The 25,127-nt window shown below is 38.1% G+C and overlaps 1 protein-coding gene across 6 annotated transcripts in view; it reads left to right on the forward strand.

The window, feature by feature from the left end:
* The window catches only part of LOC119740404 (spermatogenesis-associated serine-rich protein 2-like), a 37,440-nt gene that overhangs the window by 6,161 nt on the left and 6,152 nt on the right, over positions 1-25,127 (forward strand). For 3 of the 6 annotated variants that reach the window (XM_038215697.1, XM_038215698.1, XM_038215695.1), the window contains exons 2-10: positions 8,265-8,350; positions 12,939-13,047; positions 15,275-15,324; positions 16,031-16,151; positions 19,643-20,113; positions 20,534-20,669; positions 21,309-21,367; positions 21,697-21,806; positions 25,013-25,093. In XM_038215697.1, coding sequence (XP_038071625.1) covers positions 8,330-8,350; positions 12,939-13,047; positions 15,275-15,324; positions 16,031-16,151; positions 19,643-20,113; positions 20,534-20,669; positions 21,309-21,367; positions 21,697-21,806; positions 25,013-25,093 — 1,158 coding nt within the window. In that variant the 5' untranslated portion in view covers positions 8,265-8,329. Of the gene's footprint in view, positions 1-943; positions 1,140-5,960; positions 6,004-8,264; positions 8,351-12,938; positions 13,048-14,774; positions 14,980-15,274; positions 15,325-16,030; positions 16,152-19,642; positions 20,114-20,533; positions 20,670-21,308; positions 21,368-21,696; positions 21,807-25,012; positions 25,094-25,127 lie in introns of those variants that run through there. The other 3 variants (XM_038215696.1, XM_038215694.1, XM_038215699.1) reach the window with 3 other exon arrangements.

The following is a 25,127-nucleotide window of genomic DNA, read 5'->3' on the forward strand; positions in this document are numbered from 1 at the left end:
AATTCCACCCAAAGTGGCATTCCAATGCATTATCTCTTGCTGTAAACAATCAAGTGAGAAGGTGGTGCCGGTACATGTACAACAAGTCCAGCCGAGCCATCTAAAACTACAGTGCATTATTTTCCATGCAACACTGAGCGCACACAAGGTTTTCAGCACCCTTAAGCATGAATATAAAATTCACATTTGTTTGAATTCTAACTTGTGAGGCTTTTGTACTTTTCGTGGAAATGTCGTGCTTTTTAGGTAGGAATTTAAGGTCCTTTTGTATATTGTCTCTTTCTGTTATAAAAAGGTCTTTTAAAAATTTGTGAAGCGCTTTGACTTGAGACATGTTGTGTAAAGCGCGAAATAAGCGTCATTATTATTGTACATGTTCACATGATTATACATGTATGTAAAAGAGCATGGTACAACAAATGTACAAAGTCAAGACTATAGGAAATATAAGCTAGTTCGGTATTGCAACTGCGCATGCAAGTGCAAGGATATGGTCACAGGTTATTCGGGATAATCAAACGCTTGAAGGTGCATGAACGTGCAAGGAAATGGTCGCATGACACTCGGTGCATTAATTTCGAGCAGAACGAGCCTTATGTGTACAAGACGCTTGAGTCGCGTCAGCATTTTTATCCCAAATGACATTGACCTGGACCTCTTCATCGAGATGCCAGCACCAAACTGGCTTATTGAGGTAGATTGGAAAAGAGTGGCAGTTGCAGTCTGTGGACGGTACCTGTGTGGTTATGGTACAGGGGTAAAGCACTATTATGTATAATAGAGAGAATTTGGAATGTGGCACTCCACCCTGTATTGTTATCCAGGACAACAATGTAAACAATACCCAGGAAACCCCCTGAGGTAGCTGTGGGTAGTCATGCCCGCAATATGTTTGTGCTCTCCTTCACGGTTCGGCGAATCTCTACAAAAAACCTTGGGTGTACTCCTCACTATAGCCTAGTTTTTTCTTCAACTGTGAGCAAAACACAAAGTTTGACAGTTGAACATGTGCAGACAGGTCTGATGTTTGTGTGAACATGGGGGATCTTTTTGTTTTTGTACGTACAAATGTAGTTTGAGGCAACGCAGGAGACTCTGTTTAAGTTGGTGAATATTGATTGGTCTGTCATCGTTTCCTGGTAAGGTTGTAACTTTTGTAAGTTTATTTATGAATTGTTGATCAGTGTACAATGTATCAGCGTGTGTCGACTCAAGAAGGATAAAGAATGGTACGGATAAAGTTTACTATGTGTACACAACGTGTACGTGTACATGTACCGGTACATGTACACCGTTAGTTACAATTGGAATAGTGAATGTCTAGACACATGCTCACTATTCTGTTTTAATTTTTGTTTCAATCTAGTTAACTATCTTAGAATATTGATATTTATCTAGTTATATGTACATGTATTCATTTCAAAAATTTTTGTTTGGTTTCTGTCATCAGAACGCACGTGACGGCCACAACCATTTTCCCAAAGTTTCGTAAAATAATAATAATAATAAATTAAAATTTATATTGCGCCGTTTACATAAAAATAATGGAACGTGCATTACATAAAATACCACAGAAATTACATTAAAAAACAAGAAATAAAATTCACATTTAAAGTGAAATACTATTGTTTCCAGTGGAACTTTGAACTATGGACTTTTTCAGGACAGGCTGTTTACCTGATATCTATTAATAAAGGTACAATGTTGTTTGACTACCACAAACTTTTAAACCCCTGAAATGAACGTGTACAGTATTTTCCTACATGTACAGTGTGCAAATGTACTCACTTGTGAGTTGCGGTGTTGGATACATGTATGTACCACATTACTACTTGTACATGTACACTGTACTCAATTTACATAGACATGGGGATTCCATAGATAGAATACTGTCTTGTCCTTGAAATGTGACAGGTGATTTTGTGCCAGGGTGTACTGGTATGATCAAGGTTTAGAGTGTTGGGCAGTACAGCTGAAAGGCTGTGCTAAATGGTCAATGCATGGCTTGTGGTCACCTCATTTGGATGCCAGGTGTGGGTACACGCCCTTTTTAAAATTGTTATACAATACCGGTACCTAAACATGTACAAATTGTTAACCCTATCTTATGCTTTGCATCCTTAAGGTACAGATCTTTTGCATAATGTTTGAGGTGCCTGCTGTTGTTCCACATGTACTACCGGTACATGTACATGTACATGTATGTATGAGTAGACGGCTTGTGCATTCATTGTTACTGAACTAAATGAATAAGACCGCCTCAAACATGTCTTCTGAATGCAATGAGTCTATTGGACGTTGGTCACCAATGGTAGAGAGTATTAACAATAGAATAGAATATTTACGGAAAATTATAATAAATTTAACATTTTCAGAGTATTAACAATAGAATAGAATATTTACGGAAAATTATAATAAACTTAACATTTTCAGTTAACACTAGAAACAAAAAACTGCTCGGACAGCATGCCTAGTGCAGTCAATTATGAGCTGTCACAGTGCACTAGGGTACAACATTTGGCCGCTCAAATACATATTTTTTATCAAAGAAATACAATTTCATGGCATGGACCCAGTAGAAAAATGTCGGATGTCTGACAGTAATTTCACCCTCTGCATTCAGAACCACAAACACACACCCTGTGCATTGTTTGCTCATCAGGTGCATTACTGATGATAAAGAGTTCCAAACTGTCATTGACAAACCATACACGTAATGACAGCCAGTCACATCACTCATGAGTTGTTAATGAAAGATGTGACATGCGAGCAAACTTACAAATGTATCACTTGCAAGCTCTTGAAGATATTATTCACACCGACATATTTCCTTCGTGGCAAAAATGTGCACGTACGGTACCGGTACACCAGGTGGTACCGTACATGTAGACAGAAGTGTGCTGAGTGAATGAAATATATTCAAGTGCTGTTTTAGTGTTATGCACAAAATCATGAAATTGTTCTCCATGTGACAACCTCTAGGCTTGCTGAGTTACAATGTACAAATTTGTAATAAGTCTGTAGTAAATTTTACTGTGCACGCTAAGTGCATGTAGCCACCCTCATTATCATAGCTCCTTCAGGGTGAGGTCATTCTAAATTCTACACTTGAATTAATGGTCAGGTTCTCAAGGTACCGGTATACAGTACACTTAGAGATGGTAATACAATTGCATTGATAGGGAGGCCATACATGTACAACATGTACATATTTTTACATGATGACATGTTCATGTACATAAAAATGTGTATGCATGTGGGGGGGGGGTTGTTAAACATGTAGCATAGAGATTGCATGTAAAAGCTACATGTACATGTATGTGCATACTACATGTACATGTACATCAGGCCAACAAAATTATTGTGTTGCCCTCATTTGAAAACAATCAGGAGGGTTGGTCTATCCATGGAGGAAGGAATGGTCTATCTGGGGATTTTTTTTTTTGGGGGGGGGGGGGGCGTGTTTATATAGTTAACATATACATGTATAGTTAACATATAGATAACATATAGTTAACATACATTGTAGGCGTACCCTTTCTTAGAATTCTATTTGCTTACCAGTTCCCCTCTACCAACGTGCACAGAACGTTTAGGCTACATGTACTGCACGCGCCAACTACCGTACATATACTGTGTACATGTACCAGGTATGCATGCGATAAATGGTACAGTGCATTATGCAGTACATCACACCACATTCCCAAGCCTCAGCGTCAGTCACACGTTCAAAAATACAGTAAATTTGAACCTTTGAAATTTGTAAATTTGAACCTACCATTTAGGTAAACTGTACGTTTTGTAACGAAATGGAAAATTATATTGTGGCATCACAAAGAAACAATAACGGTAAGGTTAAAGTTTATTTAATTTAGATTAATTAATACATGTATTAGAGTTTTGGGTTGGTCAGATGAGGGCAACACAATAATTTTTTTTTGGGGGGGGGCCTTACATGTACATGCACATGGTACATGTACAATACACGATGATGAATATACCGGTAACTTATAAGGTAGTACTCATATAAAAGGACAACGATTTTCATGAAATTTACAAAAGTTTGAACTTAATCTTTTTGTACTTATGTTTTTGCCTCACACAAGATACATTGTAACACCCAGGCCAGTTTTCATTGCTTTCAACAACTTGATGCTGATACTGATGTTGTCATCAAGTTTGTTTAACAACCACTACATGAAGTTACAAAGTAAAATGTGTTTAAACCTTTAGCGTTGATAGAAACGTTATCAGATAGAAACTGAAAATCAGGGGTTCTTTTCTATGCATACAAGGATTAAATCTCAGTCAGGATTGTGTCATTGTCACCTTGTAGCGTGCTGTCCTCTTAATGTTTTACATGTAAGCATTACCGCAGGTAACTGTGCTAAACCATGCCACAGGGCAGGTTTAACTGAAATGTTCATGTATTGTGAACATGTGGTCCACTATTTTGAGGCACACTTTCTCCAAAAGGTACAAATCTGTGTTGCTCCAGTTGCACTGGTAGTAGTATTGCACCACCAGCTTTTAAATATCAAATTATCTGAATACACACAATTTACTTGACAGCAGTGTTTAATCAGTGATAAGGAGCAAGGGGTCATGCATTTTGACAGATCTATTGCCATTGTTCTGCAGGAGGCACCAAACAAAAATAACATGCATTGTTTAGGCACTTAGAACACTGACCTACGGACCTGGACCTGGGTAGTGACGTAGGGTACATGTACGCTGTGTGTGCATAAGGCCCATTAGCTTACTGTGCATGAACAGAAAAACAGCTGATTAGGCTGTGCCAAAGTGCCCACTTGTTATCACGATTCACTGCGATTTCTCATCAGATTTTCCTTCAGGAAGTTATGGGAGGGTTCGTGTGAATGCCAGCGGTACTGGTAAGATTGTGGCTACCTGTAGTTTTTTTTTGAAAAAAAACAAAACCTGCAGCTTTATATACTACATGTACTTGTAATTCGTTTGATTCAGATTATGTTTCCTACCTCCATGTTTAGATTTATATCTTTCTAATTCAAGAAAAAAAAATTGTGGTTTGTGCAGAAGAAATTTATAAGAGTACATGTAACCGAACATTGCACATTACACTGTACATGTACCGGTATGCATTTAGTCTACATGTACATGTACATGTACATGTATACAGTTGCATTACAATGTACATGTACACTGACACTATACTGTCAATTAGGCCAAAAAAAAATAATAGTTCTGCTTCCGATTACAATTACATGGCATTCTAAAATAGGGTAGGTAGGTAGGGATTTTTTTTTTGGCCATTTTTTGTGTGTGTACAATCATATGGAGGTGTCTACGTTTAGTCAAGGGTAAAACTTGGAAATTGATGGTTTTGGGTGTTTTTTTCCTTCTCATTTTGCCCATAAAAAAAAATAGGGTAGGGGCTGTCAGAATAGGGTAGGTAGGGAAACTGGAAGCAGAACTATTATTTTTTTTGGCCTCAGGTTCGTGCTAAAACTAAGATTTTTTTTACCCTTTCGGTTAAAAATGTGAAGTTTTTTTGTTTTTTTCAATTTACATTCTGTGCTGCTTCTGCTCTTATACTGGCTGAATAGTCGACTCTATGATGAGTATAATAGCCAGGCTTGTGCGGGGATGTGTGGGGATTTATTGGAGTTGCTGCTTAATAAAACTGATCAAAGACCTTGCGTTGACTAATGAATCGTCCAGGGTATTCCACTCTACCACAGTTCGTGAGGGAAAAAAATGAGAACTTGTGGATGTCCAGGCGTGCTCTTCACACGGATTTCAAAATGGTTTAGTTTGTTCACATTCTGTGATATACCATACACATTCTGTAATATGCAGGTTCAGATACTTTTAGTCATAAATTTCCCTTTTTGATTAAGATGTGCAGCATGTTTTTCTTTGTAGAGTTTTGTTTGTTTCACCCAGACCAGTTTTGCCTTGACCTGTTGCATTGAAAAGCAGTATCTTAGACAATGAAAGAAGACCACTCTACATGTACTGGTATGTCTGTGCTTATTAGATGAATACTGTAGTACACTGCGTACTTCATTATAGTCACGCCAATACATGTTCATGCGTGAACAATAAGGTGAACAATAAGGTTAACAATGGTTGAAGAAAATGACCAGCACTATCAAGTGTGTTGTACCTGTCTTCATTTTGTGTGTGTTTTGTTGGAAAATATTCCACAGGCTGGCACTGGCGTATATATTTTTTTATATCTTGTCAAATATATTTGGTTTCTTTTTCTTGGTTTTTTGTTTTCCTTGTGAGAATTTCCACAATACTTGTGTAGTGCGCTGAGCCAGAAATGACCATATTATATTAGGAGATATCTGGCTGCATAATGAACATGTTTAAATATAAATCCATTGACTTGAATATTGGACAGTGTTGATGGAGGGGTGGGCAGTTTCTATCTTGTAAAGGCATGCATCAAGAAAGTGATCTTTAAAATGGCAGTTGTATGCATTCTACATGCATGTAGGGTACCTGTACATGTACGTAAACCTCAAAATTTTTTACATCTTGACTTCTATGAACATGTACATTTATATGTACCCATACATGTACATGTACATGTACATGTATGTATAGTGATGTGTACTGTATGTATGTGCATGTATGCTGTACACATGTATGTATTCGTAGTTTTACTTGTAGTAAAGAATTTCTGTAACTTTGTAAGTGTAAAGTTCTACAGCCTACAGAAATATCACATACTGGTACATGTGTATGTATTTTGTACAAGTATACACCTACAAATGAACATATAATTTAAACTTATAAGTTATTTGTGTTACATGTACATGTACCAGTAACCATGTATTTTCCATGTCGAAAATTTACATGTTTTTGAGTAATACTCGCTTCATGTACATACCGCACATAGATGTATACATGTACATGAATGTACATGTATGATACATTTTTGTACATGTACACGGGGATGGATGTACCCGGTACATGGGGATGGATACACCCAAGGAATTATTTTCTCACTTTTTCCACAAAATATATTGGTTTACATTAGCCTACAATTTTAAACATGCGCATGTACACAATGTACATGTACACAATGTACATGTACCGTTCACAGGTGTATATATATTATTACTGCATGGCCTTATACAAAAATAAAAAGAGTATTTTTCAATAATTTGTCCTTCAAGACTGAATTGTCCTACTGTAATCATGGAGCATTCTGTGCCATGACACCTTGTATCTTTTCATTGAAGCTGGGCCTTTGAGTGGAGGCAACGGAGCATTTAACTGTCGAGGTCGTCCAAATAAGGGGAACAAATTCTTGTTACATGGACATTGTGTGGGGTCACTGGTTTTTGGAACACATCCTGTGATGTAACTGCCTATAAAATTGTTACAGGTTTTGTAAGAGTGATCATTTTTATTAGCCTAGGCTATAGTGGGCTTAGCTGGAAAAAATATGTTACTGCCTGCATGACACTGGTTGGTCTTTCTTGGCATATTTAATGCAAATTTATTGAGTAGTAGAGATCACTCTTTTTTTTTTTTTTTTTTTAACTGTGCCAACTTCTGTTATTTGAATGGGAGACTCTGATTTATTGTATTTATTCCTTTTCAATTTTCAATTCAGTTGACATTTATTTAGGACTCTCCAATAAACCAATACAAATTTGGATAATATAATACAGTGATATTTAAATGAACAGAAAAAAAATATGAAGGCAATTACCAACAGAAACAAAATGCTTTGAAGCTAATTGTTTAAATGAAGATTAATAGAAAGCAAAATTAAGAAAAAAGAGTTATAGGAGAGTTCAAGGCTGTTTACATAAGCCAAGGCTTATAGGTGGAACAGCCTGGACACATACGACGTAATCACAAGAACAAAAGGACAGACACTAGTGGGACATACAAACAAAAGACAAACAAAACCAATGTAGTAAAGTCATATTACAAACCAAACTGATGACAGATGAGAGGAAAAAAGTGCACAAAGATAACAATGAAAAACGAAAGAAAAACTAAATATTGAATATATTGAAAGATAAAACAATTGAATTCCTTAGGTGCAATGTGCTTTTAAAAAACTGACACCGTTTAAGTGTGTTGAAAAAGAATCATGGATGCTTTGCCCATGTTGTTACAATGACGATATACGAAAGAAAAAAAATACAAGTACAAAAAAAAATGAATGGTACCAACTCTTGCGTAACTCTGCAAGAAATACGTAAGTGTCTTTAACGTTAAAGACAAGTTTGTGGTTTTTTTTTTTGCAGATACTACTGACGTTTACTTTGACACAAGAACCAAGGCAGTACTGACTCGGACATCGCATAACTCAATGGCTAACGTCAAGGAACAGGTACGTACCGGTAATGTATTCATGAGACAATTAACTCATTAGAATCGCGTCAACGCAGCTTGTGAAACATTGTCCAATTACATGATATACATATGGACGTGGAACGCGCAAAATCTGAGACAAACAAAACTTAACAAAATTTCATAGGTAGGGCGTGGCTAACTCGCAAACAGCAATAGGACAATAGCGCCGTGGTCAAATGGTTATGGCGATCAACTCATGTGCCATGGTACGTGAATTCGAAACCCTGATGGTAAACATAGTGCTTGTGTTTTTTTGGGCTAGACAAAATTGCCTCTCTCAACCCATTAGTATAATTGGGTACCTGTGAAGGTACCGGTAGAGACCAGATTACGCTGATCTCGAGCTGCTGCAGAAAGATGGTCTTGACCCTAACCCACCTCAAATTCTCCACATTCCTCATTGCAGTTTGGGAGGATTTTGGAGGATTGAGGATGAATGGTGTTTGAAAAACATGAGGATTTTGGATGATTGAGGATGAATGGTGTTTAGCACATGAGGATTTTGGAGGATTGAGGATGAATGGTGTTTAAAAAAGAGTAGGATTTTGGAGAATTGAGGATGACTGCATTTTTAGAGGCAGGACTGTCTGACGATTTTGAAGGATTGAGACGCTGGGTATCCTTCATTTGAGCAGATGCAAAATTTTGGAGGATTTAGGAGGATTGAGGATGGTTCCTAGCACAAAGGCCCTAGGGGGTTCGGGTTAAGGCCTGATGAACAGGGGTAGTAATTGTGAAGCACTTTGAGACATTTGGTGTAAAGCGCTATATAAGTGCCACCTTATTTCTATTAAACTTAATTCTGAACATCTGGGAAGTTACACTGATAGTGCATCTTGGCTTTTTGGATTCCGCAGAATATTGCCACATGTACATGTACACACTGTACCTACTGCAGAAGCACACATAATAGACAGGTTTTTCCCTTGTTATAAACAATTTGCTACATTCATGTCAAATCATACATGCACATGCAGTTGTTCCTGGGTATCAACGATACTTAAAATTAGTTTAAGAAAAAAAATCTGAAGTACCGGGGGTAACTCCAAAATTCCAAACCTTGTGACTTTACTGTGTTTTGTGGTACCGGTATACCATTTTTTGTACAAATTGAGATTTCCATTTTTTTTTAGATTGCATGTTAAAAAGCTGATGGCAGATTTGTTCACTTTTTTTTGGCCTTGTATACATTTATTTGCTGCGTTTATTCGGAGGAGAGATAAAAAGGGAAAGCTGTGTGTGTAAATGCACAGTATGTATAACAGACAAAAACATTGTTGGACAGACGAAAACACTGTTCACGTCCGGATTGTTCCCTGTGGACAACGGCAAGCTTGACTGCACAAAATTCTTTGCAGGGAGGAACAGAAGGGTGATAGACAGTTCTCCACGCCTTCACAATTTCAGTCTTAGATTGGAGTGGTGGGGATAACAATACGTGTCGCATGAGATCAGTAACGGCCAATAGGCTGGTCAGTACAGGTACATGTATTGGTATCGCTGGTGGCTACGCGACATAATAATTTATCACTGACACTCACGCTGACTCGTGTTAAATGATGCAGTGGAGTTCATATTGGTTCAATTAGGCTAAGTTAAAAGAGCGTGAAAATTGCGAGTGCTCTAAATTTGATGCCCATCACATCAACAGAGAACAGAAACCAATTGCATGGCTTAATATCAAAGGCTTTTTATAATTCCTTGAGAAAAAAATGGCAAGTTTGGTTTTGGATATTACTAGGTTAAGCTGGCTGATTTGTAAATCCAAAACATCTACCAGTAGGTATTTTTTACATGTGAATCCAACACTTTCTGTAGCAAGTGGCCCTGCAGTTGATAACAGAAGGAACAAAATGGGGATTTTGCTTCTCAAGGGGAATTTTTTATAAACAAGGTTTGCCCTCTGTTGATCTGGTGCAAGTTCTGGTGCCTTGCTTGAGCTGTGAGATCAAAGTCTTATTCATGTATGGTAGAGCTGAAAAATGTTAAGGAAAATTCCAGCTTGGAATTCCCTGGTGTGGTTAAGTAGATTGTGTGCATCAAGTGCTATGTACAGTGCATTAGGGGGCCTATAAAATACAAGATAAACAGACTTTTCTTATTCCAACATTTTGGAAGTCCAAAGTTCCTGGTCTATTCAGAGGGCACGATTGCCTTCAGAATTGAAAAACAGCTTGGGCAACCTTCAAAAATATGAACATTTAGTGAATTATTACAGAGATAATTAATTATTCCTCATTAAAACGAGATCATTCGCACATAAAACTATAAAGCTGTTTTGAAAAGTCCAGAATTGAATCTCAGGGGAATGAAAAAAACCCAACTTACATAATAAAAATCAGCTTTTTCAGGGATTGTTTCCTTGAAGTGAAGTTACAATTCCGATTCCGAGTTTGGACATGATTTCTATTTTATTCTTGCATGGAGTTTCTAAGCCTAAGGTAAAGTCACTCTATATCACATGTACATGTAGACATGAACTTGAATTCGGGCGTTTCACAATGCAGTGCGCCACCAACATGACCAAGAGTTTGTCGTGGAGAGTCCATTATTCAAGTTAACGGTCGACAAAACATGGCCCATTTGAACGAGTGTCAGTAGACAACTTGAGTTAATTTGTTATAGATTTGGGCGTAGCGTTCAGCCACCTTACAAAAAAACACCATAGTGATAAAGAGAAAAGAAAAGGGCAAACAGATACTCGAATCATGCTTACGAAACTACTGACTGGAAAAAACTAACACTTTCAAATGTCCCGCGCTACGAATTTGTCGACCATTTCCCACAATGCACCGGGAAAAATGAACTCTCCGTGGTAAACTCTTGGTGGCGCACTGTTTTGTGAAACACCCGAATTGTTTTCCATGTGGTTATCAGTGACAACACCAACTATGGTGTTTGATTTTTGTTCATTACATTTACACTTAATACGGCAGAATACCAAACTTTATATTTTAGTGAAATAAAGTTGGTCTTGATGGAGTATTTTTTTATTCTCTATAACTAAGGTTCTCTGCAATTTTCCCTCCGAACAAATACAATATCTATTTTAGTCATTGTAAATTTGGGTTACTGGAGAAATCAATATCTAAATGAACCCTTTAATGTTTGACAAATATGCATCCTCACAGCTGCATAAGCTTGTATTGATCGGCAACCGGTCAATTATTTGTTTCCTTTTCCTCACCCCTCCTTGTGCTAATGGATCGGTCTGTCATGGAGAGATCCAGTGAGAATTGGAAGATTACAATACAGGGGAAGGGGGTTGGGGTGGTTGTTTCCATACCTGTTGCAAAGTTGGTAAAATGAAAAGGATGACATTTGGGAGAGCAGCAAAATCTGAAAATCCAGAAAGTTCATTGTAGCAACAAGTCTGTGGTTGGTGTAGTGAGCAATGTGACTTACATGTATGATGTCACATACACACAATTAATGACAATTGACAAGGACTGTGAATGTGGCTAATAAGTATATGAAATATATAAACCGATATGTACATAAAATGTTTCTCAAAATTCTTTTTGAATGAAAGTGCCCCTCCAAGGTAAAAATGGATTTTTTTTTTCAGAATTAAAAGGACGCGTACTGTAAACATCTAACAATTACAGGCAAAAATCAAAATTTGGACGTTTGTGCATACAATGTCTACACTACAGGTGGTTTTGCAACATGTGCACGTGGGCGAGTCAAAAAGAAAGTGAGGCTGTCTCCAAATTGCTCGGCTTTGACTGGAAATTGCACATGCTCCTATGGACATGGCTGCAGCCAGTGGCGATAGACCCTTGAGTTAAATCCAGCCGTCCTGTTAAATGCAATCTGATGCAGCCTTACCTGGATTAATGATTTTTTCCCCCTTAAAAAGCAATTAATTTTGACACACCAATGAAGCATTAAACCACCATGTGCTTCCACTCATTTGGAAAAAATAAAATTACCAAAATTGATCCATGTTCTGAACAGTTATGCATATTTTAATAAAGGAACTCATTTTTACAGCTGTCCATGGAATGCCATTTGAAGCTATTGAGCTGAGAGAGAACCAGAGATTGCACACATGTAGGCATTTATGTAAAAATGAGATTGGTATAAGTTGAGTCAAGACTGAAACATTCTCTTTTTTTGGGTCAGATTTTGTGTTTTGAATATGAGGAAAAAATGAAGTCTTTTCTCCTAAAAGAGGGATAGTGATTTGTGTCTGTTTTCCTGTGCAATTTTTTGTTCATTCATAGAGGGATGAAAGCATCATGTTTTTTTTTTATTATTTAAAGAGTATTCATCCATGTGTAGAACGGTAAATGAACAGTGGTGGACAGCTGAATTTTGGGGTGTTTGTATTTAAATGTGTGAATAGAGTGTGAGTAGAGTGCAAAGTGCATGAAATTTTCAGAGAGAGTTACAAGTCAATAACGTATACTTTATCCTTATGTAATTTTTTTGAGCATTTGCTACCCACATAGAAATGGTTTCCTCTTGTAGCTGAATGAAAAAGGGATAAGTAAGCAACTGTTGCCATGGTTACTGGTTTAATGATGCAGCCGAACTTTATTGTTTGCGTCTTTTTACAGCTTGCTGGTGTACGGGAGGTGGTACCCCACCGAAAGAAGGAAGACATTTTGCTTGTTCTGCAACACTTTGATAACGATGTGCCTAAGACCATCCAAGCGTTTATGGAAGGTAGGACATTAAATGATCAGTGTGTGTATGTTTTCTTCGTGTTGAGGAGAAAAACGGGTGGGGCGGGTGAGGGTCATGGGCTTGCAAATTAAAGGGGAATTTGTACATGTACCATGTACTTTCCCTTTGTTCCTTATTTTGTCTGCATGTTAAAAATCTACAATACTTCTTGTCTTTTAATTAAGATTTTAAACTTTGCATGGTGATGGTTTGCGGTAACACCATGTAGAAATCTCTTTTGAGAAAAGGTGTGGTTCTAAAAAGACAATCCACCGGTTCTTTTCATAACCACACATTTTCCCAAAAGAGATTTCTACATGGTTTTCACTCGTTCTTGTCTTTTGCTTCTACTTCTTAACTTTTTGTTTAATTTCCAACCTTAACCGTAACCATCCCAAATCTTCCAAAATCCTCCCAAAGCCTCTTTGCAAAATGGAGGATTTTGCAGGATTGAGGCTATATTGCAAAAATGTGTGGCTGGTTTTGGAGGATGCACTGCGTCAAGGTCTTAGGCTGGACCTTGTGTTGTTTATGCTCAGCCGTGCATGAATTAAGACCTACAAATTACTTGAAATCCTCCGCACTGCTGCAGGATGTCACTGGCTCTGCCTCAACATATTGACAGTGATTGCTGGAGAATTTTGCAGGATTGAGGCATTGGTCACCCCTCCAAGGACCACATTCAAGAAATAACGGATGAGTTTGGAGGATTGAGGCTGTATGCAATTTTTACATGGATTCAATTGAAGGATTTTGCTGGGTTGAGGTTGCATCCTAGCAAAAATGCCAAAGGAGTTAGGGTTAATAAATTACTAGGGTTAATACATTTACATTCAGCAAAAGATTACCAAATTGACTTCTTCTTTCTGGATCATTTCCTTCATCACTTGTTGCTTCAGTTGGCATGCCTGTACAATTAAGCATCTCATAAACATAAAATAAAATAATATAAAAAAGCTTATTATAACAATTACTAAATAAAAACACATTAAAACAAACTATGTTGATTGAATGCATACTGTATATATACTTTCGTACCATGTATACGTATCTCATGACTAACAATAATGTTTGCCCAACCAATTTCCAAATCATACATTTCCTGTTAAATTTTACGTTGACTTTAATACATGCAGTAAAATGTACACGTACAGTTGTACTTGACAAAAGTGGTAGGGACATTTAGTATATTAACATCAGTTTCATGAATTTAGGAGTTTCACCTAGGAATTGTGAAACATTAAGAGGGTCTAAAAAGTCTGCCAAAGACTGGAGACTGAGTGTCCACAGTATCCCTCTGAAAACTTGATTATTATTTACATGTAAACACGGTAAATGTTCAAGATGAACAAATCAAGATCTCCAAATTTTCGTCCAAGAATTGAGAAAAGAACTGGTACATTGATTGAACCACAGAGTTAGTTGTCCATCTGATGACCTGACTCTTCCAACTTCCCAAATTACTCCTGGATTTTCTTACACAGTTTTTTTTTTTTTATGAGATCCAGCTGCCCTGGAAATCCTTGACATCTGAATGAACTTTGTTACCAACAGGCACTCGCCCAATCTGTAATGCACCCCCTACTACAAAATATGTGCCCAGTTGTATAACAGACTACCAAAGTCTGGCTTCGAACTCCTCAAGGAACTGCATGATAACCCTGGTATCAAAACACCTGCTGCATGTATGTATGGGCAGGGGCCGGTCTACTGGGAACACTTTTTTTCAGACACAGCAGAAATTTCTGGGAGTTTCTATTTTTTGCATCTGTCTGCAATTTGGTTTCTTGGATTGCTCACTGTTGCCTTCAGTCGGATCTAAGACGGAGCTCTGTTTGTGGGTTGCTCTGTGGTTGTGGTGTATGTACGTGTGGTGTGGTTGAAGTACAGCAAAATAAAAGCACAAAATGGAAGTTAAACGTACGACTGGAGGTAGGATGAATGGACTTCGTAATCTTATGAAACTTTAGATACATGAGCAGGAGGTGAAGTTATTCAGACTTCGGGCGTCTTTCATTCACATATTTGACTGAATGTGCCCTATCAAGTTCTGTGCTAAAAGTACAAGTTCATATCTCAGTCAGTGAAGGAATTTGGCAGGCAATATTGATGGTCTAGCAGTTTTTGTGGCTAGCTTTGCCCTCCGTGTGAGACACCGTACTGGTTTACAAGTGAGATTGTTCTTTCAGAACAATAATACGTTCTTTTCTTTTACTTCACTTTGCAGACAGAGCAGAAGAAATCCTCAAGGAATGGAATATACCCAACAAACGCAAGGTAGAGTACCGGTACCTCCACAGTATCATTTTATGACAAGTTGACATTAAGATGCAGCAATATTTTCTATTTAAACTATCACAATCCTGTGCTGGAAGAAGCACAATGGATCGGTGTAAATATGAGTATAATTAGACAGTTCATTAAAATTGTACGAATGTCAGTATTGAATCTGCGATTTTTTTCTCACGGATAGAAGGAATGTTTTTGGCATTGAAATGTGATGCCTCAAATGGCTGTGGCTAGTCTAGTTACATGTATCTGCTACTCACCTCAAGGACATTTAGGGATCTGTTCTGTTTCGTCCCAATGTCATGGAGAAACTTAGCACAAAAAAACTTGCCTAGCAAATGTATGCTCTAAACAAAATATCAGCTGAGACCATTTATCAGCAAAATGCATTGCTTGACATATTGGCCGGCTGCTTTAAGCAAGTTATAAGCAAATCCTTGTGCTTCGCAGCTCCCTTGAAAGTGGCCCCTGATAAGCAGGATCCGAGCAAAGAGCCTTTCTAACTCATTTTGCTAATATGTTCAGGATTGCGTCATTTCCCGTAATTATACTCGAGGTGAGACATGAAAATTTCCCCTTCCCTCAAAGAAAAAAAGACCAGTCATGTCTAGCTGCATGTGAGCCATTTCAGATAATTACTTAGTCTGATGTGTTTTTTTTTTTTTGTCTTTTGGTCGTCTCTCTTGCATTTCAGACTAACAATAACAAGAATAAGAAGAAGCGTAGCAAGCAGCAGCAGTCGGCAAACCAGGAAGACGGCCTACCCATAGCCAATGGTCTACAGGAAGAACACATTCCTAATAATAACAACATAGGTAAGTGCGTGTACATGTATGTGCCAGCCACCACCCCCCCCCCCCCAAGAAAAAAAAAATCGCCAAGTTAAAAATAGAAACGAACTGTCGCTTGTTATCAACCTGTTCAAGGGAAGTGTGCTTGTCTGCCAAATCTGCAAGTAGACGAGACAGAAAAATTTATCATGAGAGGCCCACGTCCACAGAGAAATGGAATGCTTGTCTCGCTGTTCACATGCACTGTACGTGACCTGTTCAAGCTAAACTAACTTTTAGGGGACTTTTTTTTCTGTGAAAGTGATTTTAGATTGCATGCCGAATTATCAAGACACTTGCATATATTATACAGGGTGATTAAAAAAGGTACGTGTTATTTCAGCAAAACGAAAACAATTGACACACTTCCCTGTGTATTTCGTTTTCGTTTTGCGGAAAGAACGCACACCTTTTTCTGTGATCCGTGGACAGAACTTTAAAACGATGGTTGTATTTAAAACTCCGTAACTTGAAAATTACGTGAGTGATTTGAATGATTCTTGTACTAAAAGAAAGCTTATGAATTGGGGTCTCATATCGTACATTTTGAAAGTGCTACATGCAGAACTTCACTAAAACAATGGTCCCGACATTTGGTTGTTTTTTTACTCACCCTGTACATGTAGTACATTGAGAGTATGAAGGGGGACAACCAATTAGATATTCTGTTTGTCAATAGCATTACGTACTTCTCCCTAAGTTTATGTCCAAGACATAAACTTAAACACTTTCTTGAGGGAAATCACATCGTAAGTCAATGTTTGTTACACAAATTATTTCAGAATCCTAAGGGGCATTCTTAGCAAATAAACACTTCCATCAACGTGTACATGTTCATTTACGTGTACCATTACATCGTGATAATAAGTACAACAGTGCTATGTTATTTTTGGTGAAAATGATAAGAACCGGAGAGGTGTCATCGTGTATCTTGACCACTGAAAATTATCATTATTATCGTTTTCACATGCCTGCACAAATCTGCAAAAATGTTGTCATTAGCGAACAACCTGGTTTCTTTTTCAATTTAAGGAGGATATCAGACTTGAAAGTTTCCTATTTGGATCAAGTAACTTCCTCTTTCTCTTTGTATTTTCTTATAATTTACCAATCACTGCGTGCAAGTTTGGCAAAAAAAATCCCCAGTTGGCATGAAGACTGGGTGGCCGCAGTTTATGGGCAACTCAACAATTTACATACCCTCTCAGGTGATTTGATTAATGCCAAACCTTTTCTGCTGCATGTACGTGAGCGGTGGATGTTTACCAAGAAAATTTCTGTTGGTACACTGTCAAGGTCTACAGAAACCGCAACCTTGGCATGTCTTTGTCATTTTGACAGCTATTATGAATAAACTCCCCTCTTTTGAAAAATGGACAAGGCAAATGTGCTGGGCAAGGTCAGTTTGGAGCAACAGTTTACAGCACCAACCATTAATCTTTGTAGGGGTGACTAGGGTTGGCTTTAAAATCCCCTTGGTACAATGTCTTGTGACTTTTCGGCAAATTTGTTAAGCCTCCCAGGGACAAATGTGGTATGTACATGTAACTAATGATAGGATAGACGTGACCTTCATGAAATCATGTGGTGTTTATTAACCATCACATCACATGAAATCATGTGATGCGCATGTCGCATCGGTGAAGCACAAATCACAGACATTGGCATTTATTGTTGTGGAAGGTATGCATGTATTGTTTCGTAAACAAAGAAAATGATTATAACTTACATTTAGGCCTGGAGCATGAACGTTTCTCATCACCATTCGCCAGGATATATTAAGTGATATATTAATATTTGGTTCATGTATAAGTTGTCACCGTTTCTCCAGAAATTACATGTATCATATACATGTACTTACAATGTACATGTGCATATGTACATGTTAAAGCATTTCTTTTAATACTAATCATTGCAACCTCAATCCATCAAAAATTATTGCCTGGTTTTGTACAGTTTTGATAAAGCTATTTTTAGCAGTAAACCTCAGTGACTATGCAAAAAAAGTGCTTTTGTTTTACTTTAGTTTAAGATTTTTGATGATTTGGGGAATTTGAAATTCCAAGTCAAAATGCCCCAGGCAGTAAGGGTTTAATATGATTATGAAGCCTTGAATGAAGAACTTACAGTTACTGTGAAAAAGTATTGGAATGACAGTATTTTAAGATTCTTTGAATATTTGAAGTACATGTGCATGTACACATGTAATTCCTCCCTGACTGCCCAAACAAAACTGATGAGTAATAATGATGTGAGAAATGTCTGTGTGCCATGGTTATACACATCAAATTAAAACTTAAACATCCTTTACAAGTTTACACAGAGGATGTGGTTAAATGGAGTCATTTGTTTAACCATCAGACCCATAATAGAAACGGAATTAAGCAGGTAGTAAACACTGTATTTGCGTGCGCTCTAAGTTCATTGTGGCTACTTGTTGATGATAAAAACATCATGATCAATGTCCATGAACACGGCCCACGGGCATACAAGTTGGTGCCTGACACTGGTCTGAACTGGTATAGGGGAACTCCCCCGAATGTGCAATCACGTTGAACAGTCCGTGTAACTACATTGTAAATGCAAGGCCATTGTCTTCAGTTCCTTGCAGTGTTTGGCACAGCGGCTATAAACAGCTTTTCATATCTCCAAAGTTGATCAATAGTAGTTTCCTGGCTTGCATACTTTGCATATTTCTTTTGTCAATAACAAAAGGAAATTCGGTATTTGTAATGTAGTCTTGCCAGTACATGTACATGTACGATCAAATTATTGATTGATTTGCACAGTACGTGAGCAGACATACATTTCCATGAATTTCGTTTCAGAATATGCCCCACGCTCCCAAAAATTGAATAAAACATAATCGATTGAACATATGCAGTATTTTAAAATTTGTAAATTAATATTATGTTTTCATTCCTACCAATGATTCCATTGTAGTGTGATTGAAAGAAGTGAAACATTTGAAAACAGGTTTTTTTTTTGTGAACGCAGCCCATAAAATTTACATACATGTACAGCTATTCTCTGAATAAGATGATCTTTGTACCCATATATTCTTTTTCCAAATTTGATACCTTTATGCAAAGCGCAGAGTCATCTGAAAATATGCGCAATTTTACCCCAAATTCATTTCATAGTTGCTATTAAACAGGTTTCATGTAAAACAGGTGTCGTGTACATGTGTACAGACATACTTCTTTTAATACTAAAGATCATTTGCATTGCAATACAATTTGTGAATACAAGAAATTATGGGCAGTTCATAATTCACTATAACTCAATCAATATCCCAGTTGCAGAAGTGGATGACCTTCCCTTCCGTCTCGTGACTCATCAAAGACCTTTTCTGTATTGACTTTCATCTGCAGATGTTACCTGCAGTCAGGTAAACCAGCATCAAAGGAAACCATTCATCAATGATCACCTGTTTCCTCTTCAATATAGTCAGTTACCGTTTTGTTATTCTGTAGATAAACCCATTGAAGCTGGAAGTACTCAGCAAACCAAGCCCATTGGTGCAGTAGCCAACGATGCCAAACCAGCACCAGCGCAACGCCAAAGTGCCCCCAAGCCTGTTGATAGCCCGAAACCACAGCGCAATCCCCAGCAGACCAATAGCGACCGGAAGCCCGCCCCCACCCAGTCAAAACCCAAAGAGAACCCAGCGGGCGCCACGCAAAAGAAACCTCAGGAACCCAGGCAGCGCCCGGCGCACGCCCAGTCCCAACAGGGGCAACATCCATCGGAAGCAACCCAAGCCAGATCCGGCCAGCAACACAGTCACAAACAGGCCTCGGGACCGGCACCCGACAGAAGGACAGGCAAGGATGGCTCGGGTCAGAGGTCGGGTCAGGGTCAAAGTTCAGAGGGTGTTGGAAAGAGGGAGAGGAATATTAGCGAGTCTAGCTCAGTGACCGATCCGTCCAGATCCAAAAAGACAGGTAAGTCTTAAGATTCAACGAGGCTTTTTCAACTGCTCTCAGGGAACATCATTCCAAATTTTGGTCAGACGCTGAGGCTTTTAGACCTTGCTGAAAAGAGATTTGGCTATGTTTTGTCTTTTCATTCAGTTGTGAAAGTTTAGAACAATCACTTGTAACATTTGATATTTTGCTTTAAGTGTATTTTACTTCTAAAACATCATAGAAGTTTGCGTGTCTAGTGTTTTTAAAAATGGCTGAAACTCTCTGAAAGGCACAATGACATAGAAACAGTGACAAACAAGAAACGTACCATATGCTTTGTGTAAGACTTGTCACATGTCTATTATGTAAAACTTTATTTTTCTCCTGTGACACGTGTGCTGGTGTCTTGTGATTGTCAAGATTGCGAATCTATATCTATTTGTTTGATATTCGTAGGTTCCTCATTGGACAAGTCATCAAAGGATCTACAGAGAACAGTGGTGTCACTGACACGACACAAGAACCTGCTGGCGGAAGAGATAGAGAAAGCTGAGAAAAGACTGAAGAAATCATTTGATGATGCCAGGACAAGGTAAAAAACAAGAACCCCCTTCTGCATATCTATTCAGAGCTTGATTTTCCAGAATTCCTCAGTTTGGTAAATTCTGGCTGCATTTACTTTTGCTTGAAAGCAACTTAAACCCTAACTCCCGAAGTGTTTTTGCTGGGAAACCTTCCTAAATCTTCAAAAAATTGTTCATCATGCAGTTAAAGGGAATATACGTCATTTGAAAATTGCAAACATCAAAAACAAAACTACCAAATTATCACGAAATACCTCACTATTAGTGAATGACAGTCTAAAGCAAGTAAAATCATGGCACCTGGTGTGCTGACATTTTCAAGAAAAGTAGTATTTTTGTATCAATTTCCAACAATGGTCAGCCGACCAGCGTTAGAAAAAAAATGGCTTTTATTCAAATACTTCTCCCGATTTATCATATTTAGTTAGTCCACATTTTCTTTGCAATCGATTACACACCTGTGAATGGGTACAAGCCAGCTAGACTAGTTCCCTGATCTCACAATTCCCGGACGTCTATAAATTGCTCTGTTTCGCCTTTGGTGGACTTTCCTAGTAAATAAGTACAAAGACAGAGTCAAAGAAATTGATGTGATAGCAAAATGCCTCGGGAAACAATTTTCAATTTTTTTGTCTTTTTATTTTCAGTTTGGGATCACGAGAGGAGGAACTGATGAGACAGATTCAAGAAGTCAAGCGACAAGCCAGTAAGTTAAGAAACAAATTGCAGGATTTTATTTGCAGTGTTTAACTTAATTTTGTTATTATCTGGAAGAGGTGAGCTAGACATTTTTGGATTGGTCAAAAGGTGACGACATGATGATACGAATGAGTTATAGAGTTGTTATGAGTCTAAAAAGTTGGCTTTTCATTGATTTTTTATTCAGTTTTGTGCGTTTATGTATTATAGTACGTGAATTGGATTTAAAGAATGTTTTTCAGCGATTGAAACCAAGTTCCGTAACTGGAGCTCAAGGTTTGTTCATGATTTGATTTGTTTTCGTAACTCTTATTTTCTTTGAATGTTTCTAAACAGCCTCACTTCTTGATGATCGGCAGCATCGGGCCTTTGAGCTGAAGCAAGAAATCAGCAGAGCTGTTAGCAAGACGGACACTGATCTCCTGGAACTCAGAGCAGATATCAAGGTATGGGGCTGGGGGAAAGATTCATCTCTGCGTTGTGTCTTTTTATCCCCCTGGCTTTCAAGCCAGACAAGGGGATATTGTGATCGCGTATTCCTTCTGTGTGTGGGTGTGTGTTTAAAAAAATCCTTTCCAATATGGATATTTACGAGGTCTCTGGAGAGATTCTAATGACTCTAACATATGTTAGTCCAGTGTCTCACCGAAGCTCCCCATTCAACCCAAACTCCCCATTCAACTGAGAACTGGTACCTGCCGGGTGGACAATCAAGGCCGTCGCTGAAAATTGTCCTTACTACCTGCCTGTACATGTACATGTATACAAACTGGCAGGATGCCAGAGGGATTGCGCAAGTTTTACTTGCAGTGTTTTTGACTAGGTAGCTCAAGATTGTGTTGTGTGGGTATGTTATTATCAGTCGTGCACATTTGTAAATCGAAAGTGAACCACATATATAATATGACAGTGAAAAATGATAGTCCAAGCTCAAAAGTCCATAGTTCTTGGAGAAAACTACAATTTTTTTTAGAGTTTTGTTGTACATTATTGAGGACTCTGTAAGATTCACTTCTATTGTACATACATGTACAAAATTGAAAATTCACTGTAAAAGAATATTCCTTTGAAATGAAAACCACTTGTACAGACTACCGGGAAGATTATCAGTGACAGTAAAGATACCCTACTTGCCGTTGGTGGGTATTTTTGCTTCATAGTAGAATTTCTTTACACGTGTAACAATGGATTTAATGATACTTTCCAATATCTTTTACCCATCTCTGTATTACATGGGAATAATGACTAAGACTTAAAACGTTTTCAGAGCAAGGTTGCGTTGTATAGTCCTTCGACTGTGCATGCCAAAAGTAGGAATGCTAAAATTAGTAATGCCATTTCAGCCGTCTGATCATATGGTATACATTTTGCAAACTGACAGCCAGACAGGGAGCTTTCAAAATCTTCAACTCATTGTAAACTCGTTAGAAACATTTCCCCTCAGTACAGGAAACTCGTTGGAATTGTAGTTGGACTTGAGGTTGGGTTGAAGGTTGCCCTTTCTTACATATAAGTCTCCCCCGGGAGGTTTGGCTGTGGAAAACAGATGTTTGTGCTTGTAACTCTAGACATGTACATGTATCGCTCATGTAGAACTGTGTTGAAGTTCAAAGAGCTACACAGGCAGGTACATATGGCTGAATGCTTAATACTCTGAAACACACACCCCTCCCCTCATACATGTTATATCTGCCAAAGTGTCTTATGTTTATTACTTAAAGGAAACTTGCTTTTGCTGTAATTTTCAGAATAGAGGTTAGAATTTTACAGCAAATATTGTTATATTGATAAATTGGGGGCAGTATTTGAAAAATGTCTGGGTTTTTTTCCAACGATGGTCGGCCGACTTTGGAACTTGATACAAAAAATCCCACTTTCTTGAAAATGACGGCACAGCAGGTGCCATGATTTTACAAGATGCTTGAGACTATTGTTCACTTACAGTCAAGTAAGGTACAGTAAACTCCGGCTAAACCGACATCGTACAACTCATCAAATCGCTCAAGTCGGCCATCTGACTTAAAGGGAATATACAACATTTGCAAACAACGAAAAATAAAACTATCAAGTTTTTGCGAAATACCTTAACAGGATGTTGGTAAATGACAGTCTAAAGCATCCTGTAAAATTATGGCACCTGGTATACTGTCATTTTCAAGAAAAGTGGTATTTTTGTATCAATTTCCAACGCTGATCGGCCGATCAGCGTTGGAAACAACTGGCTTTTTATCAAATACTGGCCCCAATTGACCATTGCACTTGTTTGCAATCGATTACAAACCTATAAACGGGTACGAGCCAGCTAGACTGGTTCCCTGACCTTACAATTCCCCCAATGTATGTAAACTGCTCTGTTTCTTCTTATATGGAGTCAGGGAACCAGACTACAGGAAAATGATCGTTTTTCTTGGTTTTTATAGCATTTTCGAACCCAAAACCTCCAAAAAGTTAGTGTAACTATATTTGCTTTATATTTCCGACCCCCCAATTCCACCCATTTCTGAAAATTACAGCAAAAGCAAATGATGTATATTCCCTTTAAGTCCTGATTGTCCGTAATGCATTTCCATTGAATTTTTTATTTCTAAGTCGGCTTTTACAAGTCGCCATTTCGCTCAAGTCGTCTTGTTACTCTCGGTCCCCTTTTATATAAAAAGCTTTACAAAATCCTTTGTGTAAGTCGGCATTCAACAAATCACGCATTGGCATCGACTTCCTGTACTGCGGTTAGCAAAGTGTCGAGTGAAAAGTGGTTTCGCACGGCCCGTGATTGCTGCATGCATCAGTGTCGAAAAAGGGTGTCCTACTGCATACCACTACTTGGCGTTATAGGATCTTTGCTGCATACATCGCATATGCATCGTGAGCATATCAATACCAGTACCCCCTCTGGGCTGTACGAATGCGCTCTGTCCATTTTGGGGGTCGTCTTATTGAATGACTACTGCTGCAGTCAATGCGTGCGTGGTATATACCGCACCACGCACGCATTTAATTTGTTACTGTGCACGTACACAATCGTGGTCTCCACTATCAATAACCCAAACGTGATGATACAATTCGAGGATTAATTTCCTGGATTCAACTCAATCATTAAGGAGACAATCCAGGGTAAATCGAAGCCAATTAGTGCAATGAATCATGTGTGCAAAAGACCATTCATGTAAGTCGGCAAAATGACGACTTATAGCATATATCGGCATTCGCGTAAGTCGTCACAAATTCTTGGGTCCCGAGAGTGCCGGTTTAGCCGGAGTTTACTGTACATGTGTATTTCGTAGTAATTTGGCGTTTTTGTTTTTTGATATTTTCAAATGTTGTAAATTACCTTTCATGTCAAATGTCTCTGAATATTTTCTTTTTGCTCAGCTGCATGTGGTAAATTTTATGGATCAATTTTTTTGGTATCCACTTGAGTTCCGAACATAGATTGCCTGTAGCCCATCCCCGTTTCTATTTTGGGGGACTCAAGTCCATACGTTTTCTTAGGTGGTGATTTCTTTTATTTGAATATTGTTGACAAAAAAATACAATTTTGAAAACCCTGTATTGAATGAGATGTGACCAAGGGCTGATGAGGATGTTTTTGAAGACCCTGTTGAAGGTCTGATCATTGATTTTTGTTTTTTGATGTTTATTTTTCCCTTTTTAGCACTTTGTCTCGGAGAGAAAAATTGACGAGGAGATTGGGCGATCATCTCGCTTCACAGGCAATCCAGACCTGCTACAGGAGGTAGGATCCAAATGTTCAAGTTGGAATGATGACA

Source organism: Patiria miniata, unplaced genomic scaffold (genome assembly GCF_015706575.1).
Source record: "Patiria miniata isolate m_02_andy unplaced genomic scaffold, ASM1570657v1 HiC_scaffold_5, whole genome shotgun sequence".
NCBI classification, from domain to species: domain Eukaryota; kingdom Metazoa; phylum Echinodermata; class Asteroidea; order Valvatida; family Asterinidae; genus Patiria; species Patiria miniata.